Here is a 16,765-nt window from a genome sequence, read left to right as displayed (position 1 = left end):
GACGTCATTCCGGCGCACGACGCCAACGACGGACGCGGAACCGCAGACGACGCCTAGTGACGCGCAAGGGGTATTGCTACAAAAATCTTCCGGATCCAGTCTGACGCCTGGGGATATTCTAAGGTGAGGAATCTAACTAACTAATGTTTCTTACAGATACATCGTTACCGAAGGTAAGTAACTTGTTCTTTAGGTGTGTTGGGGCCAATTCAGAAGGTATGTAGGAGTATGTGAAATGGTTCAACAGGAGTATCACTTCACATACTCATAAAGGTTTTTGTTAATTAGCCTTTTTTTTTTAAATCCGGTCCCCCTCTCCCTCTTAAACTGGAAATTGTATTGTTTTTCTCTTCACCCTATGATTAACAGCAAAGTGATATTTCTTGGTATTCTACTGAAGAGGTTAATTTTATGAGACTTAATCTATGATTGATAACAAAATGTTATGTGTTTCCAAGGTACATTCTAAATATTTATATGGGGTGGGCGGAATTTGCGTAGCCGCGCGACACAAAGCTCTGCCAAAAGGTAAAAAATCACAGCGAGCAGGCAAAGGTTCTGCGAACACGCCGAATTGCTTGTTCCGCCCGTTCACGATGCTTTTTTCCTGTTCTCGAACGCTGTTTGCGTGCTCGGGGAGGAATATCTCGCGAACACACATTTTGAAAGCGCGAACAAGCAAAAAATTCCGCAGATCGCAGAAATTTTGCCAATTCCGAGTTCTCCGCGGAAAGCGAAATTACCCAAATTCCGCGAGCTGAACGGAATTTACCGCCCAGGCCTAATATTTATACCCAATCCACCCTTCCTTCCCTTAAGGAATCTGAGACTGGTGTATACGCCTAGTTTTCTGCTTCAGGATTTGAATGTACGAGCACAGAATTTTGACATGCTATAGTAAGTGAAATAGTCAGCTTCAAATGCACAGGGCTCGATGCCATTAAAGTTAGAGGCTCTGGATCTTTATTTGACTGTTTTATTTTAGTTGGTTCCTGCCCCATCCCACATTGTTTGGCTATATTTGTATTGATAGGTAACATCTTTTCCTTCACTGTGAAACCCCACTAGATGCCACATCTTTTGTTATGTAGTAAAGAGATTAGCCTGTACAAATTTTTCTCAAATCACCTCTTATGGTTATTATAATGTTTTATTTTATATACATTATTTTTCATAGGAAACATCACAACAAAAATTCGTACCCAGGAGTCTGGGTCGGATGAAGCCATTAAATCTATTCTAGAACAAGCCAAACGTGAGCTACAGGTACAGAAAACAGGTGAGTACTTCTATTTCAATTTACCTCTAAATACTTTATTCTTAATAACATTTCCTGTAGTTTCTTATAGGGTAAGACCAATTGTGATGTCTAATGCCTTGCAATTCCCTTTTGTTAAAAACTGATAGAAAATGTTGCATGGAAGTGTTACAACATCATTCTCAGTAGATGATTGAACCCAAATAGAATGTTGAAAGGTGAACTACTCTGAGTAAACTGTTGCTGCAGAAAAGTAACTTTTATTTGAAGTCAATGCTACTGATCCCTACATGTCATGCTAGTCTTAGAGGCTCACCCAGGAACTATCACAAAGTCTCTCAGATTACAATACACGTTCAGTATATCTGGGTTCTGCATTATAGAATCTTTATTCATAGTCCTAAACATATGAACAATTCCCCGCTGCGTGCATGGACCCTGGAGCACCTTTTGTATACCAACAATTACTACATTCAGATGTTATTTTTATCTGTTAAATTAAAAAAAATGTGGAATAATTACACATAACTAGAGCTAACCCTCTTTGCCTCCCCGTAAAACTCTAATAAATACAAAGGTTCCTATCATCTAAAGAATTATGAGATTTTAATCACCATTGAAGTTGACAAGTCATCTGTAGCCATCTGAAAAATCAATGCTAGTTTCAGCTCTCTGACCCAAACTGCTGGCTAAATATATACAACATTAGCTCTGCGCATTTAAGATAGGATTCTTCATACTCCACAGTACAGCCACAGGCCTTGCAGAAGCTCATCACCGGTAGTAACCAACATAGATTAGGTGCCCATGTGAACAGCAGGTTATTTACTTTCCAGAGTAGCTACGTTCCCCTGTAAACATCTTTTCTTGTAAGATGTGATATCCTCTTGAATGTTTTTCATGTCAACTGTCCCCGAATTTGATTAATATCTTGATCTGATACAGCAATCCCTCTTGATGCATCAACTCAGATGGTTGTTTAGGCACCAAAGTAATCAAAAGGCATGTGATTTGATTGCAAATGATAATGTCTGTATAGAAGATTTCACCTTTCTATACTTTTTCTTCATCTTTTTTCTATCATGGATCTTTTGCTTTTTTGAGTTAGGGAATGCTGCTCCAGTACATCTGTCTGTTGAATGTTTGCAGCAGGTGACCACAATGAGGCCTTTCACTTGGAGCGGATATCTCGATCTCCAGTGTGATAAGATTGCCCCAACCATATTGTAAAATAAAAGGTGTAGTGCTGGGGTTAAGGTATAATGCCATAGGAGACATGGGCTAGGTGAACATTTCAAATAGATCAGCAGGCTGCACTATCTATGTATAGACAGGGTGAGAATAATTCAGATGGGTGAACTTGTTGGTCACAGAGAGTAGCTATTATCTCTCATGGTGTCAAAACCGCGATTGCCGAATGATCATTACTTCAGTCTCAAGGGCTGATTCCTTTAAGTGTTTCAATAGTCTGCAGTTAATCAGGCTTTTATTCTTATCGCTAACATTTTTATAAGAGTCCGACCAAACCTCTCCTATCAGTACACATATTCACATATTTGGTTAGTGATACTTTGAGAAGTCAGGTTTTCAAGTCTTTAGTCATCCCACTTGCCTTTTGTTAACAGTTGTATGTGTGGCTACAGACTATTACTTCAAAAATGCTTCTAAAGCCTTTGCCTATTTATTATGTTTTCATTTGATGTGGTTGTCGTGTAGTGTCCCTGGTAGCCTCATGTTTCCTAGCAACTTCATGTTCCACTACTGGAATCCAGACTGGGGATTCCAGGAGAGGAGCTGTGCTGAGGAGCGGGGAGGTTGGCTGCTGGGGGTTGTTGGACCTATCTTGAATAAACCTTCATAACACTGAAACTGACTCCTGTCATCTAAAAATTTGCAACGAGGATGGTTTCCTTTTAAAGAGGGCCAGTGCAGTACCTAGAAAAAGATTTAATTTAAAGCAGCCGAAGATTTGACGTTTTGTCAACTTTGGATGCTCTTAATCGAAGTTTTTTTTGTTTGTTTTTTTTAAAGAACAGTGGTCCCTAGAGAAACAACAGTAAAAACGGGGGGAATTGAATATAGACCCAGTCAGTACTATACTTGTATAACTTGTCCATCCAGACACAGGTCAGATATTTCATATTTTAAATTCAAATAGACACAATACAGACAAAACAATTTGTAAGTTGGACACAAGCCTGCATCCAACTAAACCAAGAGGGACAAACAACGAAGAACATAAAAAGGCTCGGGCAAAGCTGTAGGTTTTTTTAAACACACAATGTAACAAACAAATTGCAAGAGAACACCTTTATACATTAAATGACAATTTAGAGCAGTGTATAAGGTGTATCGGGTGTCGACGGCGTTTCGATCCACAAATGGATCATCATCAGGACATTTAGAATAAACATGCCTGTGTGCAATTGCCTGTAATAAATGTTGGCAAGTCCCGCCTGGATAGTAACAAATATGGAACTGAGGGCACGAATGGTGAAGAGCCAGACAGAGAAAAATGCAATCAGTGGTGTAGGGGAACCGGACCGCTTAGAGCGTCAAAGGTAATGGCGCGGTATTAGTGAGACCCATCCAGTGATGGGAAGCGGTAGGCGCGATGGCTTGAGTATCCCAATGGGGGAGGGAGCCACAGCCGCGTGCTCCTAATTCCAGATATACGGTTGTGCTAGGTCCGTGTTCCTGGGTTGCAGATAGTAAATGCCGGCTTCCGATATGCTGAGGTTGGGTGCTTGTGAAAACTTCAGAGGTGAATTTAATTTGGTATTTGTGAAAGGATTCTACCGATAGATTTCCAACTGGTGAGAGTTTGCATTTGAATAGGTAGCGACGACATGGCTTAAAGGAGCACGTGAAGGAGCGAGGCGAGAGCGTGGCACCACAGGTTGGAGTTCAAACAGATACAACTCACCGTTCCGGCCCGCCGTCCAGCTGCATAGCAACCTGCAAGGGGTATGCAAGAGCATCGGAGAGGAGACATGCCGGAGGAGTTCTACAACTTAGTGACGGTTGGAACTTCCTACGTTCTGTGGCTCCTGACGTTGCGGATTTTCCGGTGTCACGTAATCCCTGCATGCGTGCAGCGACGTGGTTGCCTGGTGATGCGACGACGCTGTGCGTGCCTCCATTTATAATTGGCGTAGGCTCTGTGGGATTGTGTTGATTCCGGGTAGCGATTGTCTGGTGGTGCGGAGTTCACTGAAGAATCTGAGCTGCTCGGAGCTCACTGAAAGTGCCAATGGAGTGGAGAGCTCCGGGTGGCACATCGCTTATGGGGTTGATGCTTGCAGCAGTCTGTGGTGAGATATCGGTGACAGGCACACCGCCTGTCATACATTGGTAGCTGGCATTGTCCTGAACTTGTGCCGACAATTCTGATACGTTCAGTCGAGTTCCTTTGACAGGCACGCTGACTGTATGATATAAGGGATGGGCTTCACCTTGAACTTGTGCCTATGATTGTAATTCTTATATCAGTTATTTCGGTGACAGGTACACCTTTGTCTATCATTGTTCTGTCTGAGTTGCGTTGACAACGAAAGCCACATAGGTGTTGTGTTTATATTCCTTTCTAAGTATACCTTGAATTACACCTTACAGTGTCATTGCAGTCCATTCCTCCTCCTCCTACTTTTTTCCCAGAACCAGGTCCGACTTGCATGGAGTGGGAGGACTGGAAGAAGTCCTTTACTACTTAGAGGCCATAGGCAGGGATGTATATGTGGCAAAGAGGAAGTTGACAATCCTCAAACATAGTCTAGGGGTGGAAGGTAGAAGGGTGCTCAACATGTTACCTGAACCACTTTTGGGGAGAGGAAATGCTGATACAGGGTCAGATGAGGAAAAAGAAGACGTATATGAGTTTGCAAAGGTGGAATTAGCAGAAACGTATGGGGAAAAATGGAGTATAGTGGTGGAAAGGAGAAACAATTGAGCAATATGTAGCAGCTTTAAGGAGCTTAGCAGTTACATGCAAATTTAAAGAACTGAGGGATGAGGTCAAACACCTCTCAATACGTAAAGGAATTAGCTGGTCCAGGATCTAACAATGATCTAGATGTGCACAAAGTTTATGTAGTGAATACCAGGAAGAGAAATTTAGGTGCTGTAAGGGAAGAGAACAGGAACTCCATCAAGAAACAGGAAAACGGCTATAAAAGGTTATGTTTCAGGTGTAGGAGCAGTAGACATACAGCTGTGGCCAGCTATTGTCTCGCTGCCAAGAGCAGATGTTTCTCATGTAAAAAAAAAAAACTAGCCAATTTTTCAAGGGTATGCAAGAAGGATGAGCATTCCAGAATAAAACAATCAGTAAATGTGGTAAAGAATCCTGAAACGTCAAACTCGGAAGATTAAACAAATTTAAAGGATGAAGCAGATGTGGAAGTGCTGGTTGTTAGTAATATGTAACCTGACTGATGTAGAACCGTAGGGTTATTGCGGCAAGAAGTTGCCATTTTGGTATTTTTCAATGCCAAAGTGGAATTCCAAAACAGAAAACCACATGCTAAAATATATATGGTTATAAAAGGAAGATCTTTATTAGGCTGGAGGGAACAAAAAGCTTTGGGAATTCTTCTAAACCCCAACCATCCTTTGTAAGTATTGTTGACGGAATCTCAAGAAGGTAAGGAATAGATTGAAAGGTTCCCCAATCTTTTTAAAAAGGAATTAGGATGTCTTAAAAAAGTTGAACATCGCATTGTTCTTAAGAAATATGCCAAACCCAAATTGCACAAAGTATGATATGTTCCAATGGCACTAAGAGGTCAATTGAAAGAAGAGTTGTGCAGGTTGTGTAAGGAGGGTGTGATAGAGCCAATAGAGGCTTCAGAATTGTTGAGTCCCATCGAGATCAAGCACAAACCCAATGGAAATATCCGCATATGTATAGACTTGAGAGATTTGAATGAGTGCATTTGGATAGATCTGCATCTGCATCCGTTGCCCCGTATAAACAAAATTTTGACTAGTGTGGCTGTAGGAAAATGCTTTACCACATTGGATTTGTCCAGCGCCTATCTTCAGCTGCTGTTACGACCAGAGTCAAGACATTTGACATCCCCCATTACACCAGAACGATTGTTCAAATTTATTTGCATGCCGTTTGGTCTGGCTTCTGTGTCAACCGTGTTTCAGAGGGTAATGCAAGGAGTTCTGAGTGCTCTGTCTAATGTGTTAGTTTTTCAAGATGATGTATTGTTTTGTGGTAGGGACAAAAATCAACATGACAAACTCCTGAGGGAGGTACTAGCAAAGTTTGAGGAAGCTGGGCTCACCATCGGTCTGCAAAAGTGTATATTTTGTAGACCGGAAGTACAGTATTTGGGACACACGTTATCCTGCGATGGGATTAGACTCAAATTAAATCTGGTGGAGGATCTGGAAAAAGCTCCTCCCCCGAGTGACAAAGATGAGCTGAGATCATTTCTTGGTCTAGCCGAGTATTACGCCAAATCTGTGCATATTTTTTTTTAGCGAGTGCATCATCTGCAAGAATTGATGAAGAAAGGGGTAGCGTTTCAGTGGACGAAAGAATGTCAACAAGCTTGTATAGCTGTGAAAAAGGCTATAGTGGATGCTACAGCTTAGAGACCTTTTGATCCTAGGGACAGAACCATTGTATTAACAGATGCCAGTGGTTATGATCTAGGAGCTGTACTGATGCAGGAGCATGAGGGTAAGGAAAGAGTTGTGGCTTTCGCATCACGCACTCTCAAGGGAGCAGAAAGCACATACACCAGTAGGACACCAGTTAAGGACTCGCTGAAGGCAGCAAGGGTTCACAGGAGGAGACTGATGGAGTTATTGCATGAAGGACATGGTGGTATGTCGGCAGTGAAAAGGAAAGACAGAGTAGATTTGCACTTGCAGTGATAAGTTACATGTGTTAAGAGAGAACGCGATTAATCCTGTACAGTTGCCAGAGCGAGCATTGGAAAGAGTTACCATAGATATATGCGGTCCTTTTGAAGGCTTGGGAGAGTGTGAAAAATATGCTTTGGTGATGATGGATTATTACTCCAAGTGGCCGGAGGTGGCTTTCATCAGGGAAATCAAGTCTAGCAATGTGATTGTCTTTTGTGAAGAAATTTTCTGCAGGTAAGAATGTCCTGCAGAGATGTTGACCGTCAGTGGTCCCCAGTTTGTCTCAGGGGGGTTTCGTTAATTCCTTAATAGGTGGGGCATCAAGCATAGTAGAACGCCGGTTTATCACCCTAGTGGAAATGGTTTGATTGAGCGCTTCAACTGTGTCCTTGGCGTGGATATCCAATTGGCTGTGTCGAGGAATGAATGTTGGAGAAGTCGGGTAAAGAAAAGATCTGAAAGAAAAACGGATCCGGAAAGATTTTTCATCAGGAGTACCCCTGCGCGTCGGTAGGCGTCGTCTGCGGCTCCACGTCCGTCGTCGGCGTCGTGATCGCCGGGATGACTTCGTCGGAGTACTTGGGCGCCGCCCTCGCGCGCTGACGTCAGTTCATCTTTTTTCCGCGCCAGCAAGCGCAGATGCGAGAAAAGCATACCCTTAGTCATTTTTTGACTAACTTTTTGACTAGCTTTTTGGACATTTTGTCTATCTTTTTCGAGTCGCCTTCGACTCCTGGTGCCGGTAGGGATGCCCGGGTTCAAGCCGTTTGATGGCTGCCACCGACTGATGTCGGTTACCAACCCCCACCATTGGGGTGTCTACTTTCTTGGGGCCGACCACAATGACAAGTCGTGCCCCGACTGCCGGGCATTGACGTCGAAAGCTAGGCGGGAGCGGTCCCACAAGCTCCTCGAGATCCGCAGTCCTCACCGCTCGTCGGGATCCAAGTCCTCGCACTCAGGTAAGTCGAGGCATGGCAAAAAGAAGTCGAAGAAGACACATCGCTCTTCTGACTCCCCTCGCCGGTCGCGCGACTCGACCGATTGTTCGGGTGGCACCACCGCCAGAGCCACAGGAGTCTCATCCGGACCCACACCCTCAGGTCCCTGTGTTTCATGCGACTCCAGGCGAGATTCGAGACTTCCTCGTGCCCATGAGGACTCTCTTCCCGCCGTCAAGGCCTGCCGGCGCTTCCGGGCCCCGCAGGTCCGACTGGGGGACCTAGCGAGCCGGCAGCTTCGGCCCCGGCGCCGCCGTCTACTTTGGTCCCGATGCCGCAGGCCCCCGTGGGATCCACGCCTGGATACCGGTCGACGCCAGTTTACCTCACAACTCCTCCGCTGGCGCCAACCCCCATGGTGTCGCTCCCGGCGCTGACCTCTGACGACGCTGTCGCTGGTTTCAGTCCGGGTCCGGCGTCGGAGCGGCGCCACTCAGCGCCGTCTCCGGTGCCGATGGGTGAGCCTTTCGCCTATGACCCGGCTCCGTCATTTCTGCCTGATTACCAGGACACGGATGAAGGGGAGGACTGGGAGGGGTCTGAGGACCCTCTGGCACAGCAGTGCCAGTTAAGTCAGGACTGGGCAGATGAGCTAGGGGAGGCCAGTGGTCTAGACACTTCGCCTGACACTGGTTTCATCTCTCCTCCTTCCGTGGCTACTTATGCTGTGGTGCTGCGCAAGGTGGCCAAGGCCTTGCGCCTGGAGCTCCCTGCAGCGGCCGTGAGGACTAACCTCCTCACTGAGATGCTTCAACTGCCTGTAAGCTCTTCTAGCCTCTGCTGCAGTTTAATGAAGCCCTCACCGACGTTCTGATGGGCACTTGGTCCAAGCCCTCAACAGTCTCTCCTGTTGATCGGAACGTGGCCCGACGCCACCGCCCAGCTCAGGGCGACCCCTGCTTTTCTGTCCGTACACCCCACCCCTGAGAGTCTGGTTATCCAGGCCTCCACGTCCCAAACCGCCTTCCAGTCCGCACCTCCGGACCGGGAATCCAAAAGAATGGAACAGTTTGGCAAGAAACTGTTTTCCTCACTCAGTCTTGGGTTGCGGTCCATTAATACCACATGCCTTTTGGACCGCTACACCCACTCTCTGTGGGATACGGTGGCGGACGTGCTGCCCCAGTGTCCAGAGGAGGCCAGGACACGGCTCGCCCAGGCTCTTGCTGAGGGGCTTGATGCAGCACGGTATTCCATTAGATGTGGACTTGACACCACGGACTCGCTGGGTAGAGCGATTGCAACGACGGTGGCGATTTGTCTTCACGCCTGGCTGAGGTCCACAAACTTTTCAGGGGATGTCCAGAGCACTCTCATGGACGTGCCCTTTGATGGCCGTCTGCTTTTTGGCGACAAAGCAGATAGCGTACTGGAGCGCTTTAAGGACTCCAGGGCTACGGCCAAGTCCTTGGGTCTGTCGGCCCAGTGCCAGCAACCTTCTGCTTTTCGCCCCTTTCGTGGCCAAGGAAGGGGCGCCCCCGCACGTTCGTCCAGCCACAGGCCGCAGAACCAGCCTCAACGCAGCCGCGGATTCCGCCGTGGCGGAACAGGGGGACAGAGAGCCAGTCAGTCCACATCCGCTCCCGCAGCATCTGCCTCAAAGCCTTCCTAGTCCGACCTTTCAGGCCCATTCCACGCCGGTGGGAGGCAGAGTTCGCCATCAGCTGCTCCACTGGCATACCATCACGTCGGACAGGTGGGTGCTGCAAATCGTCCGAAGGGGCTACTCCCTCCCCTTTGAGTCGACCCCTCCAGCCATGCCACCGCAGTACCACCGCATGTCGGGGGATCACTTGCAACTTCTGCGGGAGGAAGTTACGGCCCTCTTGGCCAAGGGGGCCATCGAGTTCCTGCCCAGAAGTAGGACGGGGTTGTTACTCCCACTACTTTCTGGTTCCCAAGAAGGGCAAAGGGGGCCTAAGCCCTATCTTGGACCTCCGGAGCATCAACGCCTTCCTCTGGAAGGAGAAGTTCAAGATGCTCACTTTAGCTCAGGTTCTGGCTGCCCTAGACCCTGGAGACTGGATGGTAGTGTTGGACTTGCAGGACGCGTATTTCCACATCCCCGTCCTTCGGGCCCACCGGTGTTACCTGCGGTTCACGGTAGGTCACGAGCACTTTCAGTTTACCGTGCTCCCCTTCGGCCTCACCAGTGCCCCTCGGGTGTTCACGAAAGTGATGGCGGTGGTCGCAGCTCATCTGCGCAGACTAGGGGTTCTAGTCTTCCCCTATCTCGAAACTGGTTGTTGAAGGCGGGCTCACCCCAGGCAGTCGTCTCCCACCTCCAGACTACGGTCGACCTCCTGCATTTGCTCGGGTTCTCCATCAACGTGCCGAAGTCACATCTGAGTCCCTCCCAGAAGCTCCTTTTCATCGGAGCGGTTCTGGACTCTGCGCAGTTTCGGGTCTATCCTCCCGAACAGCGGGTTCGGGATATTCAGGCTCTGAATCTGATCTTTCAGCCTTTATCCCGAGTTTCGGTAAGGATGGTCCTACGGCTGCTGGGTCTGATGGCCTCCTGCATCCTGCTGGTACATCGCGCCAGGTGGCGGATGCGGGCTCTGCAGTGGGACCTGAAGTTCCAGTGGGCTCAACATCAGGGCAACCTGTCCGACCACGTCCTGATCTCGGACAGGTTGCCGTGGTGGCTCACGGACCGCGATTGGGTCAGTGGCAGATCCCTCTCCCTACCCCAACCGGAGCAAGTGGTGGTGACGGATGCGTCCCTCCTGGGATGGGGTGGGCCACATGGGAGAGGCGGAGATCAGAGGCCTCTGGTCTCCGGCGGAGTCCCGGCTCCATATCAACCTATTGGAGCTGCGGGCGATCCGGCTTGCACTGAAAGCATTCCTTCCCTCTGTATGGGGAAGTGTAGTGCAGGTGTTCACGGACAACAGCACTGCCATGTGGTATTGCAACAAACAGGGTGGGGTGGGGTCGTGGACCCTTTGTCAGGAGGCTCTGCACCTCTGGACATGGCTGGAATATTAGGGCATCACCCTGGTGGTTCAACACCTGGCGGGCTCTCTGAACGCCAGGGCGGACAAACTCAGCAGCTGGTGCATGATGGATCACGAATGGCATCTGAACTCGGACGTGGCGCAAGGCCTCTTTCGGCAATAGGGAGAGTCTTGGTTAGATCTATTCGCCACCGAAGAGAACGCGCATTGTCATCAGTTCTGCGCGTTGAAGTTTCCAAGGCGGCACTCGCTCGGAGACGCTTTTCGTCGCGAGTGGAGTTGCAGTCTGTTATATGCCTTCCGCCTATACCACTTCTGTCCAGAGTGCTGAAGAAGATCAGGCGCGACCGGGCCCAAGTCATCCTTGTGGCTCCGGATTGGGCACGAAGAAACTGGTATCCTTTGCTACTCAGTCTGTCAATCGATCCCCCGATTCGACTGCCTCTTCAGGAGGACCTTCTGTCGCAGCAGCAGGGGACGGTCCTCCACCCAAACCTGTCCAGCCTCCACCTCCATGCGTGGAGATTGAGCGGTGGCAGTTGATGCCATTTGACTTGCCTCCTGAAGTCTGTGATGTCATTCTGGCAGCCAGGCGTCCCTTCACTAAAATGGTATACGCCTGCAGGTGGAACAAATTTGTGGCATGGTGCACAGCAAAGTCTGTGGATCCCCTTTCCGCCTCTCTTTCTGAGGTTCTCCTCTTTCTTCTTTCCCTGGCCCAGCAGTGCTCTGCTCTGGGCACCATCATGGGATATCTTTCAGCTGTTTCTGCCTTCTTACGGCTTCCTGATCAGCCTTCTCTTTTCAAGTCCCCTGTTGTTACTAGATTCTTAAAAGGCATTACTCACACGTTTCCTCCTGTCCCTTTCGTAATGCCTCAGTGGGACTTGAATCTGGTGTTAACCTATCTGATGGGCACTCCTTTTGAGCCACTTCATACCTGTCCTCTTCGTCTTCTGACTCTCAAGACTGCTTTCCTGGTTACCATCACCTCTGCCAGAAGAGTGAGTGAGCTCCAGGCTTTTTCTTCTAAACCTCCTTTCCTCTCTGTCCATCGGACAAGGTTGTTCTAAGGACTCATCCTTCCTTTCTTCCTAAGGTGTTTACTGCCTTTCACATCGGCCAGTCTGTTACATTCCCCACCTTCTTTCCACTTCCGCATCCCTTGAAAGAGGAAGAGAGGCTCCACCGTCTGGACCCAAAACGTGCACTCTCCTTCTATCTGGACCGCACAAAACAGTTCTGGGTGGACGACCAACTCTTCATTGGCTACTTGGGCACTAAGAAGGGGCGGGCAGTGCACAAGCCGACCATCTCTTGGTGGGTCGTTTTGTGCATTAAGGCCTGTTATTCCTTGGCTAAAAAGGATCCTCCTGTGGGGCTGAGGGCCCATTCCACTCGGGCCACAGCGGCTACTACTGCCTTGGGACGGGGAGTCCCTCTGCAGGACATTTGTCAGGGAGCAACGTGGGCCTTGCTGCACACGTTTGCCAAGCATTACTGCCTGGACAGCCAAGTCCGGAGAGACGGCTTCTTTGGCCGTTCAGTTCTCCAGGACTTCCTGTTGTGATCTTGGTTCCCAGACCCTCCACCGGGGTTGGTATTGCTGGGGTATCTATTCTAAAGTAAGGAATCTAACTAACGTGTTTCTTTCAGATGAACAAGTCACTTACCTTCGGTAACCATATATCTGTAAGAAACATTAGTTAGTTAGATTCCTTACTGCCCCACCCATCCTCCCCGTTCTGCGTTAAGGTCATCCCTTTCAGGGCCCTAGTTTCATGGCACCAGTGTCGTTTTTTTCATGATTCTGCGTTCCTGGTGCAGAAAGCTATGTACAGAACTGACGTCAGCGCACGAGGGCGGCGTCTAAGTACTCCGACGTCATCCCGGCGATCACAACACCGACGACAGACGCGGAGTCGTAGACGACGCCTACCGATTTGCAACGGTACTGCTGACGAAAAATCTTTCCGGATCCAGCCTGACGGCTGGGGATATTCTAAGGTAAGGAATCTAACTAACTAATGTTTCTTACAGATATATTGTTACCGAAGGTAAGTAACTTGTTCAAATAGTCTATTGCAAATAAGTACTTAGCTCGTTACGAAGTTCTTGGTTTCAAAATATGAATACAAATACCTGTTATTTTTCTAAGTTGGTGTGGATCTCATTTTTGTGTGTGTGTGTATCCATTATTGACTCTGTGTTTGCAGAAAATGTCGATCACTCTTGCATGATGAGCCTAAGGCTGCTCGTCCACACTACCCTAGATAGAGCACCTTGGGATTGTTAGAGCAAGCCCCTGTCCACTCAGAAGGGATACCTGGATTCTTTACACCGCATACCTCTTTTTGGTATACTACATAAAGAGCCAGCTTACTACAGTCACCTGTTTTGACTTGTTTCTTAAAGGGACTCCCAACACCTATTCCCTTCAAAACTATTTGTTGTACCCCAGTGGGATCCCAATCCGGTCTTGACCTTCCTAATGTATGCGACCTTAAAGCCTCAACAGAGTTTTTCAACTTTGTTTACTCGCCATCAAAACAGGCTTTTCTGTTGCCCATGCAAGCACTCTCTGTGCACCCTCTTTATACAACATTAGAGCCCAGACAAACTGGTTGTGCGAAATCATGCCTCCTTTCTCCCGAAAGTAGTGACCCCTTTTCATATGGGTCAAATATAAACCTACACACCTTTGCTACACCCCGCCCTTCTAAAGAAGAAGAGAAACTCCACTGCCTCAACCCAAAAAGAGTTGTCGTTCTACATTGATCGTAGTACAGAGTTCCAGGTAGATGATCAACTCTTTGCTTGGTATATCGGGGTGAAGAAAGGAAAGGCCATGAAGAGAAAGACCTTCTCATGATGGATAGCTTTCTGCATAAAAATCTTTTACGCAGTGGTCAAGAAGCAACACCCTGAGGGCCTGCGCGTTCATTCCACTAGAACCAAAGCTTGTGCCACTGCATTAGCTCGTGGAGTCCCTGTCCTGGACATCTGTCGGGCAGCTACGTGGGAACCTCTGCTTACTTCACTATCCTGTATTGCCTGGACAGTCAGGTCCATTGTGATGGGCGTTTTGCCCGTTCGGTCCTACAGGACTTTGGTCTAATCTGTTTGCAGAGCCACCTCTGGGTAGGTATTCTTGGGTATCTATTCTGAGGTAACGATTCTGAGGCTAGAAGTCTCCATTAGATGAACAACTTACTTATTTTTGGTAATTCCCCATTTGGTAGAGACTTTGTGTAGCTTCAGATTTCTTACCGACACTCGCTTCCTCTCTGCTCTACGAACTAATTTCTGCTTAAGGTCACACTTCTCAGTCCCTTAGTGCAGTACACCAGTAAATCCGCATCCTTCGTGGCTTCGCGCTCTGGTGTGGAAAGGTCGCAAAAAGAAACTGATGGTGGTGCCCTAGGGTGGCGCTTCTATTGGCAATGTGCACGTCACTTCGTTAACTGATGGTGGTGCCCTAGGGCGGCGCTTATGTTGGCACTGTGCACGTCACTTCCGGTGCGGCTGACACAGAGCCGAACTACGCCACCTACCGGTGCACAGGGGTACTGCTCAAGAATTTCGAGAACCAGCCTGATACCTAGGGATAATTCTACGGTAAGGAATCTAAGAATAGATAGTTTCTACCAGATAAGGCGTGACAGAAGGTAAGTTTTTCATGTTGGTACTTTGAAATCATAAAGGAAACAGTCATGTTCGAGGCATATGAGCTGCAGATTATACACTGTGCATAGATCGCCATCTGGTGTTGGGCCCGGATGTTTGCAGTTTGTTTTTCCTCTTGGAAAGTCTTCGGAAGTCACGAGGTCGGTGACTCCTCCTTTGGTTCGTATTGCGCATGGGCTTCGGCTCCATCCTCAGATTGCTTTTTCCGCGATCGGGCTCGGATGTAATACTTCGCGCTCCGGTTCCGAACTTTTCCAGTTCAACGATCGACGCAAAAATCCTTGCTCATCGAGCTCCTTCAGATAATAAATCATCTTAATCACCTTCTCTTCGGCACTTCTTCAATTCCGGTCGTCGACGGCGGCCTTCGGGCCTATTCCGGCTCCGGTCTCGGCTGATGGAAAGAACTCCCTTCAAGAAGTGCCCTCAATGTGGGTCCAAGTTTCCCCACACCGATCTTCATGAGGTGTGCAACCTCTGCTTCTCCCCTGAACACGAGGCCCGAGACTGTCCCGCCTGCAAGTCTTTTCGCTCTAAAAAGACTATTCAAGATCGACGGGCTAGACGCAACATGGCGCACTCCTCGACCTCCGCTCCAGTCGACATCTTCGGGGACGACGTCGAAGCTCCGTACCAGTAGAACATCGAAGAAGAGGACGACGACCTAGTCAGTGCTTCCGAGGCCGTCGACTCAGATGTGGAGGGCATCACCCCGGCGCAGAGGGTCGTGAGTACAATACCCCCTCCCACACCCACGCCGATACCCAAAAAGGCTTCGGTCACACCTTCGCGCCTAGACAAGACCAAGGATACTGGATTGGATTGGATTGGATTGGATGTCGATTTGTAAAGCGCGAATTGTTGCCCGAGGGCGTCCAAGCGCTGAAAACACCAAAACCGACCAGAGAGAAAAAAAAAAAAAAAAAAAACACAACAGAGGGAGGGGAAATTAAACTGGATGAAATAGGAAGGTTTTTAGTTGTTTGCGGAAAGTCGTGTGATTAGAGTTGGATCTTAAGTGCAATGGGAGGGAGTTCCAGGCCCTCGCCGCGTTATAGGCGAAAGACCTACCTCCAGATCTGGATCTCCTTACTCTCGGAGTGACTGCCAAGAAGGACTGGTTGGATCTTAGGTTCTTATTGGGCCTATAGTGAAGGATTAGGTCCTGTGTGATCATGGGGCCAGAGTTCCAGAAGGACTGGTGGGATATGCACATGGCTTTGAACAAAACCCTTTGGCGTACTGGTAGCCAGTGAAGAGAGACCAACCCAGACCTTACTGACTGTCTGCGAGGGATGTCAAGTAGCAGACGTGCGGCGCAGTTCTGCACAATCTGTAGCCTCCTCAATGTGGATTCCAGGGCTCCGAGGTAAAGGACATTATTAAAATCGAGGCGAGATTGAATCAGGCCTTGTACCGCTGCTTGCTTGGCTTCCATGGGAAGGAGGGGGAGAATTTTCCTAAGCATCTTCATGATGCCAAAGCAGGTAGCCGAGAGTTTGGTGGCTTGTACGCCAAAGGAGAGAGAGTTGTCCATCCATATTCCCAGACTTTTTATGCTGTTTTTGGGAATAGGTATGGGGCCCATACTGGGTGGCCAAAGGGTGGGCGGGAGGCTGGGGACCGAGTTGCCGAGAACCATGAGCTCGGTCTTATCTCCATTTAATTTTAAAGATGATTGGGACATCCAGGATTTTACCTCCTCTAGGCACTCTCTGAGGCCGCTCTGTACAGGGAGATTGGTCTCCTGTGTCAGGGAGACCACCAGCTGCGTGTCGTCCGCGTAGGAGATGATCTTAATCCCAAACGGACGGACGACATCAGCTAGTGGTCTCATGTACAGGTTAAAAAGTGCCGGGCTCAGAGAGGAACCTTGGGGGACGCCGCAATTCAGGGAGATGCTGGTGGAGACTGAATCGCCATCAAACACTTGGAAAGATCTATCTTCCAAGAAGGACCGGAACCAGGTCCACGCT

General features: G+C 48.4%; 1 protein-coding gene across 3 annotated transcripts in view; it reads left to right on the top strand.

Annotated features, from left to right (window-relative positions):
* CUX1 (cut like homeobox 1) overlaps nt 1-16,765 on the top strand; it is a 1,097,219-nt gene that overhangs the window by 712,409 nt on the left and 368,045 nt on the right. For all 3 annotated transcript variants that reach the window (XM_085649842.1, XM_085649843.1, XM_085649841.1), the window contains one exon: nt 1,178-1,279. In XM_085649842.1, coding sequence (XP_085505968.1) covers nt 1,178-1,279 — 102 coding nt within the window. The remainder of the gene's footprint in view (nt 1-1,177; nt 1,280-16,765) is intronic.

Source organism: Triturus cristatus, chromosome 3_2 (genome assembly GCF_964204655.1).
Source record: "Triturus cristatus chromosome 3_2, aTriCri1.1, whole genome shotgun sequence".
Lineage (NCBI taxonomy): Eukaryota > Metazoa > Chordata > Amphibia > Caudata > Salamandridae > Triturus > Triturus cristatus.
Note: the sequence above shows the minus strand (reverse complement) of the source record. Positions and strands in the feature narration are given on the sequence as shown.